At 40.8% G+C, this 17,774-nt stretch overlaps 1 protein-coding gene across 1 annotated transcript in view; it reads right to left on the bottom strand.

Moving 5' to 3' along the window:
- Positions 1–8,680: 8,680 nt before the first annotated feature.
- The window catches only part of unc5da (unc-5 netrin receptor Da), a 183,779-nt gene continuing 174,685 nt past the window's right edge, over positions 8,681–17,774 (bottom strand). Inside the window, exons 14-19 of the mRNA XM_046067473.1 lie at positions 16,277–16,507; positions 13,702–13,851; positions 12,144–12,308; positions 11,711–11,889; positions 10,009–10,203; positions 8,681–8,778 (exon numbers count right to left, since the gene is read on the bottom strand). Coding sequence (XP_045923429.1) covers positions 8,682–8,778; positions 10,009–10,203; positions 11,711–11,889; positions 12,144–12,308; positions 13,702–13,851; positions 16,277–16,507 — 1,017 coding nt within the window. The 3' untranslated portion in view covers position 8,681. The remainder of the gene's footprint in view (positions 8,779–10,008; positions 10,204–11,710; positions 11,890–12,143; positions 12,309–13,701; positions 13,852–16,276; positions 16,508–17,774) is intronic.

Genomic DNA, 17,774 nt, shown 5'->3' on the forward strand with positions numbered 1-17,774 from the left:
CTGTGACATTTATGTTCCCAACATCTGCCATAAAGATTGATTTAAAACAGTTAGGGGCTAATATGATTGGGCCCCGTTTGACATCAATTGCAGAGAAAGCACTCAATAACAATAATAACAGCCAGAGGGTCACAACTGCCTGTTTACAGTCAAAGGTGAACAGTCACAGTGCTGTGCTGAGATGAGGGGCCGTAGCCTGACACAGAAGTTAATGATATTGTGGATGTTTCTTTCATCAGTGTGGGGGATTGGAGCATGACATTCATCCAGTACACTCCTCCTTCTCATGAGTACAGAAACACAAGTAGAGTGAAAACACATTCACATGTGCCGTTATAAATTACACATAATCCAACAAATGGATTGAACTTAAAGTGGTTATAATCAAAATGTTTGTATTGACGTGACTGCTTGCATGTGAACAGGCAATGGGAAACCCAGGTAGAATGATCACTCCACTAACCCTCATCTGAGTGTTTCAGTTTATTGTTTTTGGTTTAACAGCCCACAGGTTGACTATTTTGCTTCACCCTCAAACTCTTATCAGCGTCACTTTTGGTCCCCACAAGCACCTGTTTTCTGTTAAAAACAAGACTTAAGAGTCTGATGCCATGCTAGCAGCTCGGCTATATAGGCCAGCATGCTAACATGCTCACAATGACAATGCTAACATGCTGATGTTTAACAGGTATAATGTTTACCATGTTCACCAACTTAGTGTGGCGTGTTAGCGTGCAAACATTTGCTAATTCGTACTAAATTCAAAGCCCAGCTGAGGCAGATGGGCATGTCATTAGTTTTGCAGGTATTTGGTCACTGACCAAAGTATCAGACAAAATAGATTTGAATTATCTGCCCAGCACCAAACTGCAGACAATCAAGTTAGTGAATAACTGGTGAACATAGTGGACCATTTCATACACACACAGCTTATAACGTTTTTTATTGCAGGTTCAGTAAGAGAGGGAAGGAATGCACTGTATTTTAATAAGACTAATAGTCTACAGCCATGCTAGTGTGTGCATTGACAATGCTAATGTGGCTAAAAGCACAGTTTCTCACATATACTGCAAAAAACTGAAAGTATTCACATACTTGTATTCAAGAATAGTCTTTCAATCATATTAGAAAATTAAGGTTTAGAAAAAAGACTTCTGCAACATAAAAAGTCTCACAATTCCAGGAAATACTTGAAATTAGTAGATTTTTCTAAATAAATAAAGAATAAAGGATAGAGAGAACCTTCGAAGAGAACATTTGCGTATCTTTAAAACAATGACCTCTTAGTACCGTAGAGGGGAAAAAACAGCTCAAATTCCTAAAGCAATTTGACAAAAGAAGAAGACTAATGATGCGGGAGTTCCTGGCAAAATGTACTGGAACTATATTGTCATGTTTCTTAATGTCAGATCAGCTCACACTTCCTAAAACACACACTGCTGAAGGATCTGTATCAAGGCCCAGAAGGTGTTTGATTGTGAGTAGGAAAAACGTGAAGCTGATGAGAGAGAGAATGAGAGAGAGAAAGAGAGAGACAGAGGTGCAGGCAGAGAACATGAGGCATGAGAGAAAAGCTTCTTGACTGGTTTTGTCTGGTTGAAGTCGGGCTGTATATTAACACAGTGGATTACGACTGAGTGAGGAATGCCTGTCTATGTTGAAACCTTTGTGGTGATGTCATCAGTACTTTCCCTGGCACCACCTGGGTAGGATTCACAGGAGGGGCCAGGCAGTTTATAAGGCAGCCAACTAGCTGCTGTAATGTGGCCTGATTAGTCACCTGACTCTGTTTTTTTAAAAAAGTTCTTTGACAAAAGACAGGCTTCAGTCAGCAGTGCCATGAAGATTAGCTGCCTGGTGAACTGTGTAAACAGACTGACAAATCTGTGTGTTTGTGTGAGCTGCATTCAGGAATGTATAATGGTGTCAGTGTCTTTTGCTGCTGTATATTGTGTGTGATTTAAGAGAGAAAATGGCATGAATAAATACAAAGACATATATTTGAGTGAGTGGAGATGATTAAAAGTAGAGACAGTGAGTTGTGTTTGTGTGCGTGTGTGTGTGTAATGGATGGAAAGTGAGAGACGGCGGTGAAAGAAATCCGACATAGAGAAAGTGTGTTGGAAAAAGACAGTGAGTGGGAATTAAAGGAGGACTCGTGGCAGAACCCACAGTGCTGATGTTAGCTGTCTGATCCACTGAGAGACAGTTGGCAGCAGACTGTCTACCAGCCACAAATGTACAGTAATTCAAAGCATGCGACGTGACGCCATTCCTTGCAAGCTGGGGCTGCAGTAACCCCCCCACCCAACACACACACACACATATTATAAGACACACTGTAAAAGTAACACTGAGTGCTCCATTCCACGTGATGCAATTATTCACAGTTCCATAGCAAATTTGGGCTGAAGCTAATCTCATAACTAAATGGCTTGGTGCAAAAACCAGAACCTATAAACAACTGTGAGGAATTCAACTTACTGGTGTCAGTAGCTCTAGTAGTTTATAAGGAAAAGATTAACAAAGTTAGTATGCAGTTGTCGCAGTACTCTTGCAATCAGTACTGTGCAAATGGGATTTATTGCCTCAGTCAATTAGTGTTTGGCAGTGACATAACTAACCTTCTGTTTCAGAGTAATTAGCACAGAGAAGTATTTTGTTCTTGACATCTGCACCAAGTTAAAGTCCTGAGTTGGGAGATTATGACTACTAGCATAAAGATCGATAAAGGAAACAAAAGAATAACAACAGAGTTTGTGAAAGGAAAACAAGATTCCAACTTTTGTAGGTTAGTTCTCATGAGCTTCACATGACTTGCATTTAGTCCCCCCCCCATTCCCCCTTTTCTCCCTCTGTACTAAGCGCCCTCCCTCCTCCTTTCCTCTGCCGCCAACCCCCCCCCCCCACCCCCTCCCCTCTCCGTGCTGCACATAGACTTCCTGTGTGTCCTGGCCTGAATGGTATGTGCATGGAGTGGGTGTCTGGGAGGCCTTTCATCCGGCATGGAAAGAAAAGAGAAGTCAAGAGAGAGGGTGAAAAAAAAAAAAGCTAGAGAAGAGAGTCATCTTTAATCCGTTTGAGTCAGAGCAGTTGTCCAGAGGCGAGTGGGGTGGGGCATATTAGACAGGGTGAGAGGGCTCTAGTTGTACCAGGGCTGTGTGTGTAGCGTCTGGAGGGGAAGAGAGAGGGCCTGCTGGGAAAGCCTGCAGCCTGCTCGTTTGCCTTTCTGGGGCAGATGACATCCGGCTGGGACACGGTTTTGCATGGCTGAGTGACGTTACCAAACTAATGCAGGTTGAATAGATAAGAATTATGCTCTGCGCTCTACAGTGTATTAATGCTGTCCTTTGGGAAAGGGCTAAGTATAATGTAATGCATATCAATCAAAAGCAAAATTTGCAATGACAAAATGATGATTGAAATTCTGGAAAGGGAATCTTAGGCCCTGCAGCCTCGTGGGTGAGTGCTGAGCTGCATTTGTCGTTGTCAGAAAGGGTGTAGCTGGCTGCTGAATGCCAGGCCTGACTAGACCCTACCCACACTGTGAAGGGGCACGCATGCAAAAGTCTGTGAGACTGCCTCATGTCATGGAAACAACCTACAGTTGTGTGTGTGTGTGTGTGTGCACATGCGCACACACAGAATGTCAAGACATGCCTAGAGAAGATAACCTTTAATAAGAATAAAGCATACAGTGCCATCTGCTGTTTGGGTTGGATTGGGGTTTAGTCGGTTGAATTACATGAAATGCATCATATTTTGCATGGCATGTACATGTTTATGATGTCAGATGAATATCAACCAGTTATTTATAATGCTGGTGGATTATTTTGGTTTAGTACATTTGGTTGCTTTGTGAGTTATGGTGAGATGGTACTAAATCTAATGCATCACACTTCAGAGTCATTTGATGGAAACTATCATAAGAATAATGAATATAAAATAGGTGCAAGCTCAACTTAAATGAGTATAGTTTTTTTTATTTAAAAGGGGCCCTTGATGTTGCCCACAGCTCTCAACCTGTGAGTGATACTGCGGCTGTATTAATCACAGAAGTGACCTTCATTTTTGTAGTAAAACAAACACTTGAAATACCTCATTTACATTGCTTGCTACTTGACACTTTCATCAAGCATCACAATAACAGAACTGAATGGGTGTTCCATGTGGAAATAAGACTCTTAACCCTCATGTGATTAATGTTGTACCGTCATATTTGTCCCATCTTTAAAATGTCAGATTGTAACCTCAAAAGAAAAATGTTCAGATGCACTGGTTTTTACTATGAGATGCCAATGTATATATACAAACAGATAAAATATATTACAAATTACAGCCTCACAGAGCAGCTATAGCATGGCTGTAGACTCTTAGTCTTGCTGCTCTTTTGATAAATGCTTCATATATGAAATAACTAAAACCTTCAACATGGAGATTTATGAGACTGTGAGCTCTCCTGTGATAAGTTACATGTTGGAGGAAGAGTTGTTAGATTCCACAACGGTTGGCCAGAATGAGTTAAAACCAAGCCTGGTTATATTTTGCAGAGTGCGACTTAAACCCCCCCCCAAATAATCTGAAAGGAAACGTAGACGTATAAACCACAGATAAACAGTGAATCCTATGCTTTCACTGTATATTTATTTCAACACAATACAATATATACAGTTTCAAAATAAAATTCAAATGTTTGTAAAAGAAAAGAGAGAAGAATGAACTTGGCCTACAGAGAACATCACCACTGATATGCAGTATGACGGTCACTCTTTTAACCTTCTTAAAATAAACATCATATAGCAAATATTGTAAATCAAATATTATTGTTTCATATCAAACATACTTAAATGCATTGCACTGAATACATAACCATTTGGAGACTAAAATCATAATTGTTGAACATTTCCAGCAGTTTCATTTGACAAATAGAGTGATATGAGAATAATATTTAAAAGGCAGTAGCTTTAGTCCAGGAAAGAAAAGCAGAGAAATAGAAACTACAACCAAAAACAGAGTAATAAAGTTTTGAATTAAACTTTCACCACATTTGATGAATGGATATACTTTCACTTAAGTTAGCATTGTTTTCTATTTTCTCCAATGCAATGCTGATCTTAAGATAGTAGGCTGTGAGAAAAACACATTACATCACACATCTGAATAAGCTGAAATAGTAGCACTACTGTAGGCTGGATTTTCCAAGGACATGTAATACAGCTTTGCAAAAGTTACACACAACTTTCACACTCACACACATACACATACACTCTGAGTCATCAAGTTTAAGCAAAGGACACCGATGGACACGTTGAGCATCCTCAGGTAACAGATGGTCAAATAATTTTTAGTCAGCTCACTGTCACTTTAAGTTCCTGGCATCAGAGATAACAGGTTTAAATGCTTCAGCAGTATTCTTAGGAAACACCTCTGCAGTGTATACAAGGTGGTCGCTGTGCATGGCAATGAACAAAACAGCTTGCATATAACACACTAGTGTCTTCAATATGGGTATGACACCAAACCCACATGGGGAGGCACAATTAGTCAGAGAACTGGGTGAGTTTGGTGATGCAGAACACGTAAATATAAAGCTTATGTGTTTCCTTTTTTAATTTGCATGTCTATGTGTGTGTGTGTGTGTGTGTGTGTGTGTGTGTGTGTGTGTGTGTGTGTGAGGGGGTGCGGTGGGGGCATTAAAAAGAAATGATGAAAAAATTCTGGATATGAAATAAAAATAATGCTCAATAAATAAAAAAAACTCCAGATTTCAAGGTAAAAAAAATCTGTGTTTGGATTAAGATTTGGCAGGATAACACTGTGTTGCCAAAAAGTCAGTAACCTTCTGTCAAGGCCTTCTGTCATAAAATAAAAAGAATGAATCTAGATTTCCAGAAAAGAAATCTTCACTTCAGCAGTGGCCCTACAATCTTCACGAGGTGGTATGAATCAGAATGTTGTCAATGTTAGTTATATATCTGCATAGCAAGGGTTTGGTTCCTTCCCTGACTGGAAACAATTGAAAATTAGTGAATGTTGGGTAATACTTACTAATATAGTATATAGTAATATTATAGTAAACCTTTATCAAGTTCTTTCCACTGAGTGTGGGCTGTTCATTGTAAGGAAGGTGTGATGTGGTGCCATGATGGTATGGCTGTATCCCTAGAGGACAACATTTCCTTAGTCTTAGTCTAGTTCTAGTTCAGGGTGGTTTTCAAGACACATTTCCTTTTTCAAGCTTTCTGTCTACTGGGATAATTTTCATTTTTCTTAGTTTTTGTAGGGTTTTGATACTTTCCTTAAATGAATAGTATGGAGGAATAGTGCCTGAGCACCTGTCCAACTGTCCTTATCATTCCAAATGCTTACAGACAAAAATTTTGCATCCCCTCCTATCCTCCCTTTATGCTGGCTATGTTTTTTTGTTACTCCTGAATAAACCCTTAAAGGTCTCTCTACACAGCTAGAATGGAGTGTTGTATTAATTTTGAATGATCCAACTACAATTAAAAAGTTTGGATAAAGTTCTAAGTTTACCAGAAATGATTTACCTCACATGGCCTTGTGGATGGAGGACTTTTTCTGTGGCTCAGCAGAGAGGCCAACTCATGATTTTGAAGGGGTCAGATCTTGGAGTGATGGTACATCAGTGGGATATGTTGTGGGTAATAGCTCAGGAAATTGTTTTTCAATTCAGATGATTTTTTCCTCTTTTGACAGAAGCTACAGTAATAATCTTTTTCCAAGAAAAGCAATGTTTGCCACCATTAGCCAAACACTACAGCTCTGCTGGAGGAACTACACCTTGAATAGCTAAGATTGCTCTTCCAGGTGGCACTGTGGGACACATTCATCCACAGGTTTCAGCATGCTAGAAATTAGTTTGAAATTCTTGTTATAATGTTCTTAGAAAGAAACTGTTGACCTCAATAGGAGGAAACAAGCACTGGAATGAAAAAAGCAGTAAAAAAGTCTATGAGATCTTAAATAACAAATATCCATGCTGGTATCCATTACTGAGGACTAGAGTACTGATGAAACTAGTTGGTTTCATCAAGTTTCATATAACCTTGACAAACCACTTCATGAAATGTAAGATTTCAACATTTTAACATTCCAAAAATTATTTCTTCTTAAAATCTCCAAAAACACCATTATTCTACTTCTGCAACTCTCTTTGGTGCATTTGATGAGATGAGGACTAATGAGTCGAGACAGTTTCAGTGCTTATAGGAAGAGTCACCCTGAAATTGAGAAAACCTGGTTTTCTTGCTGCTTTAAGAGGTTTAAAAGGTCGGTGTATGATTGCTAGCTCCACTTCATGATATATTAAACACAAAGTATAAAGAAAAGTATTTTACATGTTTAGTTAAGGTTCAGAATCTATACAGGGTCTAACTGCATGTGATAACTGGTGTAAATGTATTCCAAACTTTGGTCTTTTAACACTGTGAACTGTGTAATCAGCTGTTAGTGGAGAATCAGTCCCTCCTTAAAGAGCATTGTCTGCACACAAGGTGTTCTTTGATCCATATAGATAGCATGACAATGGCTTGCCGACTGATGACTGGTTATTTCCAGTTTGATTATTTGGCAGTCATGGAATGAAATCAGATTTTCAGAATTGTAGGATTGCATTAGCACACTTGGATTTAATATATCCTTTTGCATCTTGAATATGAAATCTGGGAGTCTTAGTTTATTCAAGGAGTTGTTTGACATTTTGTGATATTAAATTCGCTTTCTTGCTCAAAATTAGAAGAGAAGATTGATACCACTTTCATTTCTGTTAGCTTAGCTTAGCTTGGAGTAAAGAATGGAAACAGGGGACAGTAAATGCACCGGGCCAAGAAATAGTTCTGCACAAAACCCCACGTAAAACTGCAAACTGTCATTTTTACACAGCAGTTTTGCAGATTAAACAAACAAGGTATCTTTTGTTGGTGGTGTGTTAGTAGGCGAATTTTGTTACCTTTGACAGAACAAAGCTAGCTGTCCCCCTGTTTCCTGTTTTTATGCTAAGTTAAGCTAACTCCTGACTGTAGCCTCATATTTTCCGTAGATATAGAAGTGGTATCAACCTTCTCTAACTCCTGGGATGAAAGCGAATAGCTAATTTTCCAAAATGTCCAAATACACTTTTAAGTACTTTTAAGAAGGAATGATCCATTTTAAAAGACAATACTGAGAATTCTTACTTTTTGGAGGGCTGCAGAGCACGGGCCACTGCTGAGCAACTCTGCATGGGAGAACCTGAGGTTTGCTTGAGGATTTGATACTTGATAGGCTTTTTAATGGACCACTCATTTAACCAGATGTTAAGGTTAGAACCAATGGACTGTCAGGAATGCTGAAAAGTAAGTCACAAGTCCTCTTACACATAAATTGTTTTAACTACCTAATTCGTGTCCAGGCTTTTAGTACAGTTAAAACAGCTACACAATGCAACTTAAACATGGTAAATTAGCAATGATCTGCCATCCAAACTTAGAGTGCTTATGTAGTTCTTTTACATCTTTCTGAAAATTGGACTTTGTATGGTTCTCTGTTTCATCTCTTTGCTGAATACAGTTTTTGTAGATTTACTGTGGCCGATTTCTCCACTGTACAGTATGTAGACTGTCAGACCTTTCAAGAAATGAATTTATTAAGTAGATGAAAAGAGAGAGCCAACACAGAGTTCAACACAAAGTCACTTTATTAAGTTTAGGGGCAAAAGAAGCAACTGAATGAGGGATCTTCCTGAACAGGATATCTTTTTCCAAATGGATGCTGGCTCTGCCCGGGAAGAAAAGACAATGAGAGTTGGCTAAGTGTCTCCAAATAATGATGTCCAGGTATCTGATGATCCAGATGATCCAAAAAAGGGAGCTTCAGTCAAGCCACACATCAAAAGCCAAGATTTTCATTAAAAAATCAAGAAAAATAAAGTCCCAGAGGGTTTTGAAAGTAAACACCACAAAAATCTGCAGTGTATGTACAACACAGCGAGACATTCATTTTCCTCCAAACAAACAGAAGTTGATCATTAGGGGATGAGGTGCACCTCTGGTTGCATTGCCAGGTTCACTGCATTTTACACTGTAGTTACTTATCCTTTTCTGCAGCCTTTGCATTGACAATGTGTTCTCCTAATGGGGTTAAAAATGTTCTACATGGTGGCTGTTGCTTAAAATGATTGGTATCCAAGTGATCAATGCCTAGTTATCACTGTCAGACCCTTTGTAAAGTCATAACTTATACATTTTTTAGCATGTCTGATGTTTAAGCACATCATCAAATAACTTTAAATGCTAATCTGTGTGGACAGTCATTGTCAGTATCTCTGACCACGCAGTATGGACAAGATGTTCTGAAAAAAAATTAACATCCAATATTCCTTACTTTCTGTTTTCTCCTCTATCTCCAGCAGTAACATTAGAGACACAGTCAACAAAAGAAAAAGAAACATGTCAGAAATGATTGACAACATAATGACAAACATTAAACAACAGCCTAGCGGACTGTTTGAGGGCAAGTGCCAGCACATCCGATCCTGGGAATGTCACAACGCCAGCCTGATTAGCAGTCTGTCTAAAACACACTCCATCTTTTGCAGAGAGTCCTCTTCACACTGATATTCATAATCCTTAAATACAGGTAATCAAATCCATTTTCAGGAGTTGATATTTCTCAATCAAAGATGGGTGTGGGATACGCATATCCGTTTCTTATTTTTTTTTTAAAGTTTTGTCGGTGCCTCTCAATAACACAATAATACTTTAGTCCTTCCGCATTTGTTCTCCACTCATTTTCTTCTCTCTCTTCGTTGTTCCTTGATTCCCGTCTGTCTGAATGCGCTATTTGGTTTAGCAGAGGTGTTCCTTTAATAACAGTCCAAAACTGAGTTTCCCTGTTGTCCTCTTTGCTCGTTCTCCTCCTCACCATTAGGTTAGCTAGTACACCTGATCACCAGTGTTCATGCAGTAAAGGTTCGTCATTATTTGATCTGCTGTTGACCTGACCTACCCAAGTTTAGTGAATTCTGAGTCCCGTTCTTCTCTGCTGCAGTCAATAGTGGCGGTCCTGGGGGACTGGACCTTGCTGATTTCCTCTAGGGCACTGGCCAGAGAGTCCAGGTCCCCTGAGTCCTGGTGCTGGACTTCCCATAGACTCAGAATCACTGATGATGGGCTCTCCTGACATGCAAAGTAGCACAGGTTCCTACAGGCCAGGGGAAATGGAAAAGTATATTAGAGTAGATCACACAGCAAGGTGTAAATGCTGAGAGCGAATGAGAGTGCCAGTTAATAGTTATAAATGATTGCCTTGCCAGTGACATTTTTAAAGGGGTTCTCCAGTGATTTAGTATTGTACTTCCATACAGCTGGGGGACTAAAAAGATAATGTACAAATTCAAAGTAGCAGAGGTTGTCGCTAGTATGGGTCAAACTCATTTCCCATAACAAAACTCAATAGCATCTTTAATTAGATATTTCCTGCCTCCTGAATGCGCTCAAACCTTTGGTTTGTAATGCAGCCTTTCTGTAAAAAATCCTCGGCACAACCTTGATCACATCACTATGGCACCATCAGGGTTATTTTAGAAGAGCACACATGGTTTACTGTAGAATACAAGCACCAAGCAAGATGTCATTTACACTATTCTTCTTCTAGTGTTGTTATAACACCCATCCAACAGAGTGCACTGTTTCATTACAATGGGATTTCCATAGTTCCCTTCTTCCCCCTTTTTCTTTCTATCCCACTTTCCCTCCTTGGTACGATGCCGTTCCCACATGTTCAGGGATGTAATTACAAAAATCTGCTTAACTAGGTAGAGACATTGCCATTACATGCTTCTTGCTGTGTTCGACTGGGGCTACGAAACTCTGAAATCCTTTCCCATTCCTCAGTCACAGATGTTTGTTTTCAGACTCGGTTTAAGTGAAATTCCTTAATCACATAGTTTCTGTCACAGTTTCTCCTCTCATGTTTCTCCAACTGGCAAGAAAGAGAGAATACTTAGTTTCAGTACTTTTTTACTAAAGAGCTTGATGGAGCGGACAGCACAGATCTAAGAGTCTTCATGGCTATAAGCACTTGATTATTGACTTCTCTTCTGAAGCACAAATAGACACCCCATACCAAACAACTAAAATCCTCCACTGCCCACGCGAATACTGACCTGACACAACCTCGGGAGAGTTTAGCAGGGGGGGTTGAAGGAACGCATGCAGAGATGCTGCTAATGAAGAGTGCTAACATGAACACATATTCTTGCCAGAGGCTAACCTGTCAGCGGTCAGAAACCTTCCTTAACATTTCTGCAAAACAGGGCATCTTCTCTCCAGTTATTCTGAGTGTGCTAAAGTTGGCCCTTACATCTCTGCTTTCTCTCTCTCTCCCTGTGCATGTGTTTCTAGATCTATAATGAAATCAGCACTGTGGCGTGTTACTGAAGGCTGGTTGGTGATGGAAGATTAGGGCTGACACGGTGCAAAAATTCTAGATTAAATGTAGTATTTAAAACAGGACTGCGGAGAGACCAGAACATGCAGCATTTCTGCTTTCTAGTCATTATTCTGTAATATCGCCAAACAAAACCTACCAGCTGATTTATATATCCGAGCTTTTCTAACACATAGATGACTCAGCCATAGGTAAATAACAACTGCATACAATAAAGACTCAGAATGAAATGTAGTTTTTTAAGTGCTATAACTCAAACCTGTCAATGTGGAGCTTTTGAGCCAAGAGCTGCCAGTCCTTCCCCTTGACATTAGTGGTATCAAAGGTGGCGCTGATCCGCTGACGGATGGACAGGGGGATTTTAAAGGCCCTTGACCCTGTCTGAGAGGTGATGGTACAGTCTGACTGCGTGAAAAAGGGAACCACTCCCTTTTCATTCTTGTAGCAAGAAAGAAAACAGAGGCGTCAGGGTGATCTTGATGCTGCAGCTTAAAATGTCAGTATAAAGACAAGGACAAGGACTTATCAAGACAATTTGCAATCTATACATGAAAAGCTCCCTGAGAGGCTCATTAAGCAAGCCCTTAAATCAAATCAAGAGTTATTCAGTGTAATAAAAGAACCTATTAAGAAGCTGCATAACTACCCACGCATCCCAGCACACGCTGTCTGTTTCTACGAGTGCCACTCACCTCCACCACAGACGCATAGACCTGGAGTATCTGCTCGTCGCCTTTGACCTGTCGGACGCTGATCTTGCAGGAGAGCTGAGACGATGAGTGGCTGTATCGCTCCAAAGAGAAGGCACACTGCAGGGGACGCTGGTTACTGGCCCACACCTGAGAAAAGGAGAACTCCTGCAGAGCGAGGAGAGATGGAGGGCAGACAGGGAGAACGATGAACGGATAAGGCAGAGAAGACAACAAACTCATTAAATCCCCGCTACAGACATTCATTATTTGGATCCAGCTTTGCCACCCACTTTGCTGTTTACATGATTAATTAAGACCGAATGAGTAGCCTCTTTAGCCAATCAATGATATTACCTAATCAAGAAGTTTAACCGTCAGAAAGAACACCAACATTTAGAGCCCTAGGGACAAAAATGTATCCTTTTAACATCCGAAAGAGACTGAGTCATTAGTGTAATTTAGATGTTATTTTACTTACTGTTGCCTGGGAGAAATAATTAAGTTACTTTATATTAGTGTTGCATTACACCCTACAGCGGAATTAGTCTTACAATCATTAGTTTGATAAATATTACAGACCTAAGCCCACAGCAAATTGTTTATAATGACACAAAATCATCCTCTGAAGATTATTTGAGTAAACATACAGCCCACAGCATTAAATTCAGATTTGTCAATCCACATTTACCACTTTGTTGGCTTGTTATGTTTTCTTTAAATTGTGATAGTCCTAATATGGCTGTAATATCTGTTAGTTTAGCAACTGTAATGTGATTATGGAATTAGGACAGAGATGCCTTAATCTACCCAGTTTGCACTGCACTTCCCCCAAAGGTGGCAGCTGAAAAACCAAAGTAGCAGCGCGTTGGACTGAATGGAATTTAAAAGGCCAATTCCAACTTCCATTACTAACTACTGTGTGACCCAGACAGCGGCGCAGTGAGAACAGGTCAAAAACACTGTTTTACAGATGAATCATCCTCTCTTTAGATCCATCAGACAGAAGGATGGCTACTTGTAAAAGCCTCCTTTAGGCAAGAGTAGTGTCTAAATGAGAGCCTACAGTCATCTTCCCTGTAGTATCCTCACATAGTGGCTCTTGCGTCTCCAAGAAAACCTTGTTGGTATTCTGGCGCACTATGGTGGGCTAATTCTGCTAATAGGATGCCACTGGTGGGATAAACATCACAGGGCAGGGCAGAACATGAAGCATGTAGACCCCTAGGAAGATAACTATGAGATGTGTGTGTGCCTGCCCGGCAGTCATAATTAATTTTATACGGGAGTGTGTGTGGGTGAGATAGCTGGCCTTAGTGATCTCTTGCTGTGCCCTTGCTGCTGTCCTTTGGCTTTGATGTGACAAAGTAAGAAAATACGAAACTCGCAGAGGGGAGAGCTCTAATGGAGGAACAGAGGAAGCTGAGAAGATGAAGGTGCATACACATCTGTGACCAAGCTAAATTTAAATTAAAACGTAGATGCACATACAGTAAACCTGCTCGCGGCTTTGCATTCCTTTACACTAAATGACACAAACTGACGGTTATAAACGGCCTACCTGGCAGGTGGTGAAAGGTTTGATGCTCCAGAGTAACTGTGGGACGTCCTGGATGGACACCTGGAGGCTGAAAGTGTTTCCCCGGAACAGCATCATTTTAGGCTCCTCCAGCAGCCGCCCGCCCCTGCTGCGCTCGCCCACTGCCACCTCCTGATAAGGAAAAGTGTGGGTGGTTTTTTGGGGGGGAGGAGAGATAGAGAAGTACAGAAAACAGGTAGATATTTTATATGGTTTATAGACTCAGTGGAACAAGCCAGGATTCATGTACAACACACATCTTTTCATTTACAGCTAAATGTTTCTTTTGATTGATAATTCACACAAATCTACAATCCTTAAACAGGAAACACACACACAGACAAACCCTCATTGATGAGCAGGAGAGACGTTGTTGGACATTTTTCAAATACAAAATACCACACATTTCCTAGTTTCAGCTCTTAATTTAAGGATAATTTGACTTTTGTGTACGTAAACTGACCAAAATACCTTTTCTGAGAACCTTTGTCCTAAAACCAGTTTCTGAAATGTGACCATGTCATTACATCCTCCTCATGCAAAACATAAGTACACAAACATAAATTACACACCACAAATACACACTAGAATTTTTAAGCAATTGTTATGATTTGTGTGCGCTGCTTGTGCACCAATAAGCCTCGACTTTTAACTGTTGGTGCTCTTTGCAAATTTGGAGAAATGCTGTGACCATGATTTAAAAAAAGTACTATAAATAACAATCATCATTGCATACAGAGCGATTGACCCCTAAAAGCTGAAAAACTCAACGCCGGCCCCCAAGGACCACTGCTGCTCAATGTATGAGTTACAAACCGGCACTGCTAGAGCCTCAAAAATCAGATAAAGAGAGCAGCCATGACTGTTAGTCAAACATTGGTTGTGCACAAAGACAAGACATAAACAGAGATGAAATCAAAACAAAAGTCTATTGTCAATATTATACTTTACTGACTTTTTTCCAGATCTATGGAGAACAATAACGTATATGTGAATGTGTTGGTATGTGCCTGCTTGTTTGTGTTTACATTTTGTGTGTCTTGGGAATGCAGGGAGGGGTGGAGATGTGAGTCTGGTGTGCATGGTGCTTATCCGCTCATTCACACAGTGCGCAGAGAGGGGAAATGGAAAGCATACAGGCTGACTTGAACCCGATCAGTTCCTGCTTCAAGCTCACAGGGGAAATTAATTGTCGTATGAAGCACAAACAAAAGCCAACAAAACAGAACAAATGAACAAATAACCATGTCTGACTGATGGAGAGGTGGAGCGAATTGGCACCTACATCCAATTGCTCTCTGTTCACATGCAATTCTACCTCTCGAGTGGAGCCAAAAGTGAAGCAGGGCTACTATTCGGAACAACTATCACAACACCACTTCAGAAAAGCTGTGTGTGTTTAATGAAGATAGGAAACAAACTAGTCTTGCAAAAAGTATTTTTTGGCTCCAGAACACTTGAGCAAAAAGAGGTGTGTTTGAGTTTTTGAGTCCAACACTGCAAGGACAAGGGCAGATTTTTCACAAAGCACCAAAGCACACTGATGAACTGGTGCTACATCTAAGAATGTGTCTCATCTTAACGCGTTCAAATACTCGTCATGTGGAATGCAACGCTGAAACACATTTAATTAACAGAGAGCAAATTTAATTACGCAAAGAAAGGGCAGAGAAGCAACCTTGGAGCATCTGTTGTCTTTGTAATTAAAAGTCCCTCTTTGTCTCCTAGTCATCAAGCATCTCCCAGTGGCAATGTTACTGAACACGCAGATCTTCAGTGGAGCACAGAAAAACTCAGACAGCAATTCTTTCAGGCAAAACCACCAGACGCATCGACCAAACTCTTGCAATTTAAATTCCTTATCTCATATATGTATGTCAAATCATAACGTAGAATTCTGCTGGAGGATCTATGGAAGGCAATGTTGGGCTGTCGGTCAGTAGGTCAGTCTGTCCACCACTTTGTTCCAGAATGAAGTATCTCAAGAACTATTGAAAAGATTGCCAAGAAATTTTGTATTACAACTGGTGATCCTTGGACTTCTTCCTCTAGAGTCACAAGGACATTGACATTTGTGGTTTTGAGGGAAATGTCAGGACAATATATAGGATGGATTTCCACTGGGTAAATACATTCATGGTCAGGAAAACATTGATGAACCCTTAATTTCCATCTAGCACCATCATCAGGGTATTTCAATTAGACTTTGTCCAATAATTTGGCTTTTGACCAAATGCTCACAAAACTAATGACATTCACATCAGCATTAGCTCTGCATTGTATTTAGTGCTAATTGGCAAATGTTAGGCATGCTAATACCGTAATCTATGATGGTGACGACAGTAACCATTACCTGCAAACAAGTAAAGCCTGACAGAGCCAGGGCAAACAAATACAGAACACAAATTCTGACCTTTTCTCTTGTTTCATGACTTATCATGTATACGGGTCAAAGCAAAAAGAAATCACTGTTTTGACAAAACAAGCAAATAGCATTAAACGGAATCATCCCGGCTTCGTCATTGTTTCTCTCTGTATCGTCCCTCTTCCCTCATACCTGAAATGTGTGGGGCGTGTCGTCCACACAGTAGACCCTGAGGGTAAAGCCCAGAGAGTTGCTCGTATCCGGACTACCAAACACAGCCAGTCTCAGCCGCTTGGCTGCCTCCTGGTTCTGCGGCTCCCCCACCAGGGCGTAGCGGCCCGGATGCTCCAACAGCACGTGGCACCTCTGGGCCTCCAGTAGACAGTAGCAGGACGTGCTCTCCTCGTCCACAGACATCACTTCCTTTGGAGGGAAGATACATCAGGAGAGACCTGACTTAGTTCCGGTGCATTAAGCACACAGTCCATTAATAGTTCATTTTAGGGTTTATCATGAGAACAGCTCAATATTAGAAAGCTGTCTTGGTGATGATTTTCGATGTTTGGTTTTGAGGATTTAGCACCAAGCTGTACACAGTGGAGCTGAGCATGCTGATTCATGATCATTAACATTTAAATTTCTGCCAAGAATGTGTTTCAACAGGCAGAATTTATTATTATCTCTTAGCTTATTACCTGTTGAAGCCTTTAATGTTATTAAAGATATCATTAAGAGAAATCACAGACAGTAAACCAGAAACATTCCCTCATACACAGACCCAGGATCAGGAACTGTGCAAACTTGAACGAGAGCCACATGAATAATCACACATCTCACTTAACAGATGGGATACAGTAACACTGACAAAACGGACTAGTGGGGTGCAGTTGTATCTGACGGTCGATTGCTCCTCATCTTGTACTCAGTTCTCCCGAAACCACCTTTGAAACATAACCGTGACCCACAGGTCCCCTCTGCATATGGCCTGGCTGAGGCATATAAAGCCACGCAGGGGCCCACACATTCCTAAACCTGCCCCATTAGCGCTGCAGCAGACATGAAGGATCTCCACGACATAGCTCATCCCCGCCAGGCAGCCGGGGAGAAATGATGGAGTCAAACTCCAGCAGTACAAAAGTGCAAGCTTTAATGGGAATGGCACTGAGAGGCAGACGGAGCGAGAGAGAAGGGAAGAGAAAAACACAGAGGGGGAGAAAGACTTCCATCTCCCATTATATCACTAATTCCAGAGATTAGGTTTTGAGTGAGCATCCTTCCTTAGATATAGGGCTCATTATTTCACAGTGACAGAGACGGGTCATGGCGTTACATTTTCTTGGAGAACATCTCCATTTCTAACTCTGAACCTGTCTGCGTATTTCTGTCTGTCTCTTCCTTCTCTGCTGCTTCTCTCTCCTATTCTCTCCTTTCTGATGGCATTATAGCTCCCATCAGTGATGGGTCTTTTGATAGCTGCCTTTTGGGCAACACGGCTGCTGGCAAATTATATCTGTGTAAATGTCACAGAGAGTGAAAGAACCAGGCTGGGAGAGAGCCACAGGTCCTTCAAGGTCACGCAAACTCGATGGCTCCGGGATCACTCTGCCTCGATGAGGTCCCCAAAGCATTTTGATGAGGTTAGTTAAACATTAAAAGAGCATCTTAGATATGTCTACACTGCCGAAAAGAC

Source organism: Micropterus dolomieu, linkage group LG13 (assembly GCF_021292245.1).
Source record: "Micropterus dolomieu isolate WLL.071019.BEF.003 ecotype Adirondacks linkage group LG13, ASM2129224v1, whole genome shotgun sequence".
NCBI lineage: Eukaryota > Metazoa > Chordata > Actinopteri > Centrarchiformes > Centrarchidae > Micropterus > Micropterus dolomieu.